Here is a 3,512-nt window from a genome sequence, read left to right as displayed (position 1 = left end):
AACATGCGGGTGGAGGACTACGAGCCCTACCCTGACGACGGCTTCGGGTGAGCTGGGGTGGTCCAGTGCCCCGCAGCACCTCCGGCTCTGTGCGGAGGGGCTGCAGGCTGGTGGCCTCTGCTGAACGCCCACAGGTGCTGTGAGCTTAGAGTTTGAAGGCACTTTTAATACAGGAACAAGCGGAATAAGTTGGAGGCCCGCATAAATACAATGCTGTATGAGAGACTTCGTATGCCAATGTGGTGCAGAGCTAAGAGGGATGAATCGAAAGCCATCTCTAGAATAAAAATTTCATGAACTGTTTAAATGTTAGGGAATGCTGTGGCATGGGCAAGCCAACTACAGTTCTGTACTTCATTCTAACTTGCATTTTCTTACAGCTAGTATAGCCCAAAAAGGCCACACTGAGGAATGCTGTTTGCTACAGTGACAACAGTATGATAATGGTTGTGCTAGCTACATGTATGTGTTAAATAAATTATATTCATAGGAGCTATAAAATCAAAGTAATCCTTCCATTTTCAGAAGCCTATCCTATAGTGTCTCCTACAAAATGTGACTAAATTAATACAGATTTCTTATATGTCTGGGGTTTTTTTGTCTGTTCCTCACAGTTATGGTGACTATCCTAAGCTGCCTGATAAGTCTCATCATGAGAGAGACCCCTGGTACCAGTGGGACCAGCCAGACATGAGGCATAACTGGGGAGAGCCGGTAGGAATGCTAGTAGCACTTTTCAAGCTGTTAATCCATGCTACTGTTATTAAGTACTAACATGCACATCTTGTTAGTGCTTTCTGTTTAATACTTTGTGTAATTGCATTGCCAAGTTCAGGTGTGTGTTGCCTATGCAGGCAGGGACAATTGGTCATTTGGAGGGAGGCTATAGCCCTGAGTGCTGAGGACTCTTTAACATCTTATTACATATGAGGAGGGAGACTAAAAAAGTTTCTCCATAGGAATAGGAAAGTCTCATCCATTTTCTGTGCCTGATCTGACTCAGTATGAGAGTTCAGTTCAGAATCATTTAGCAAAGAAGCCATTGCTAAAGTAAAGTCCTTTTAGTACAATGGAAGTAGTTATTACTGCTTTATTACCCCAGGGTTGGTTGGTTGGTTTGTTTGTTTGTTTTGTGGGATAGAATAAAAATAAGGTGGTTTTCTCTGAAGGAATTTTGCAAGATATCCTTAAGACTTTGAAAGTTAACATAGGTGCTCTATTCATTTCTCTTAAGTTCTTCAAACTCCTTGTCAGGACTAACTTTTCAGTTAGTGACAGGTCTTTCTGTGAATGACTGCCATCTAACTGTGATTACTGAATTTAGTAATTGACTTGACCTCTTCATGCTAACAGCAGAGATTATGTGAACTTGTGTATGCAATATATTATAGTATAAATATGCCAGAGCATTGTAGCATGTGTGCCACAGTAAGTTGCCTGCTGTAGAAGCACATGGAAAAAACCATGGCAATTCTGAGTTGTGGTGGTGCTTGGTACAGGAAGGCAAGTATAGGTACCCTTGCACATGAGGTTCTCAGTGAGGGACCAAGTGGAATATACTGGTGCATTCCAGCTGTCAGCATGTGCCTCTTTAGGAAACTGAGTTCTGCTCAGACCGGCTCTCTGGGCTTGATAGCAAACTGCTCTGTGTGCAGAGGGGAAAGCTGGGGAGCTAGAGGCAGTGCTTGAGCTGCAAATTAAGGAGTTCTCTGCTTTCAGTTACGTGAAAGGAGACTATAAGCAGAACATGCTTGGGACTTCCCTGTATATACTTCAAGGCAGAAGCTTAAATGCCCCTCTGCTTCAATCAGGAAGGGCATGAGCTTACTACCAGCCCTGCTCTGGTCATGGACTAACAACAGCAGCAGGTACTCTACCTGTTTTGAGGAACCAGCCTCCAAGTGGCAGGCAGTTGCTGCTTTGTTTGAAATTACTGCTAGTTCTGTTTGGGTATATTCCATAAATGAGGGTACCAGTTTATACCATGCCTTTTCAGCAGTGTTGAGGAACAAATCTAAGACAGTGACTATGTATACAAATAAAAGCTGCTGCTACCCTGTAATTAAGCATATTGCCTGGTGTAAGTATAGGATGGAATTTGAAGTCCTGAATTCTGCTGAAACTGGCAACTTCCTATGACTGTAGGTAAATCACTTGCCTCCTCATTTTCAAGGTGGAGATGAAACAGCTTCTGGCAGTTTTGTGAATGCTATAAAGCACTTCTTCCCTTGATAAAAGCAGCTTGAGCGATGTTGGTAAATGTGTGGTGGTTTGGTTTTTTTGTTCTTTAGATGCACTGGGACTTTGACATGTATATTCGGAACCGTGTTGATACATCCCCCACTGTAGTCCCCTGGCACGTCATGCGCAGACACTTCCTTATCTTTCTGGGTACCATGCTGGTCATGTTTGGTATTGGAGGGATGTATCCATCTTACATGCCTGTGGTGAGTGACGCCCTTGGGTAAAGGGAGGAAAAGTAGCTGTGTTTCTTGTCACTACCAGTGCCCAGAAGAATGGTTTTGGTGAAGCAAAGTAATGGGTGTGAATGTGAAATCCTGCTGCTGGCAGGGGCTGGGCCAAGGGATATCCTGTGGCCTCATCCAGCCTGAGTTGTTGTTTTGTCTGGCTTGGCTCAGCTCACAGGTTCTCTTTCAGAGTGAGCAGTTCCTGTTCGCAGGGAACTAATTTTAAGCTATGCTTCTTATGGTACCCTTTCTTTGATCTAGGTATTCTCCTTCCCTGTGCTCATCTGCTTGAGGGTGATGCTTTATCTTTTCTCTTGCCCTGTTTTTAGTTATATCTCATGACCTGTATCAGTTGGAATGTACTTCTGAAAAATACATCTGAATAATACACAAATAGCTTTTGCAATATATTATCCTCATGCTGCGAGATGAACCGTTGGTTAAGTTTAAATGCAAAGCCACTTTGATGTTTCTGTTAAAAGACATGGGTTTATACAAAGAACTGTATCACTGAATTTACTTCCCTTGTACTCTAATATTCATACTGAAGCACTTAAGAAATAGAAATTTAAATTAGAAATAACAAGCCTTGATTTGGGTGGGAGTGGGATGGGATACCACTTCATTTGCTTGGTGATTAATTTGCCTCTCTCCCCTTGTAGGGACCGAAGCAATATCCCTTCAATAACCTGTATCTGGAGAGAGGAGGAGACCCCAATAAAGAGCCACCAGTGGTGACACACTATGAAATCTGAAAGTTGTTGAAGTGCTGTGTTTCTCCTCTGACAGAAATGCTGGGGATGGCATCTTCTCTAGCGTTCACTGTGTTAACACTTGTCCTTCCTTCAAGGTTCAACCACTAACTGCAGTGAAATAAATCTATGACAACCTACTGTGCTAGTTGTCTTCTGTTGGTTTGAGAGAGCTGAGCAGTGGCCAGTGAAATTGAGTGACCTTTACCATTTTTGTAAATGGTGTTGTATTTGTGGGGTGAAGTTCCGAGTGCAGAACTCCTAGGACTGCTGCTAGTTTATGTACCTTGTG

At 43.0% G+C, this 3,512-nt stretch overlaps 1 protein-coding gene across 1 annotated transcript; it reads left to right on the top strand.

Moving 5' to 3' along the window:
- Window positions 1–3: 3 nt before the first annotated feature.
- Window positions 4–3,223, top strand: NDUFB8 (NADH dehydrogenase (ubiquinone) 1 beta subcomplex, 8, 19kDa; the record flags this gene model as incomplete). The annotated part of the gene is made up of 4 exons (XM_010023056.1): window positions 4–47; window positions 615–714; window positions 2,292–2,447; window positions 3,131–3,223. Coding segments are annotated over 4 exons (393 nt in total), but the record flags the coding sequence as incomplete, so codon positions are not given.
- Window positions 3,224–3,512: the final 289 nt, after the last annotated feature.

The sequence above is a fragment of the Nestor notabilis genome, unplaced genomic scaffold (assembly GCF_000696875.1).
Source record: "Nestor notabilis isolate BGI_N333 unplaced genomic scaffold, ASM69687v1 C15342754, whole genome shotgun sequence".
NCBI classification, from domain to species: Eukaryota; Metazoa; Chordata; class Aves; order Psittaciformes; family Psittacidae; genus Nestor; species Nestor notabilis.
Note: the sequence above shows the minus strand (reverse complement) of the source record. Positions and strands in the feature narration are given on the sequence as shown.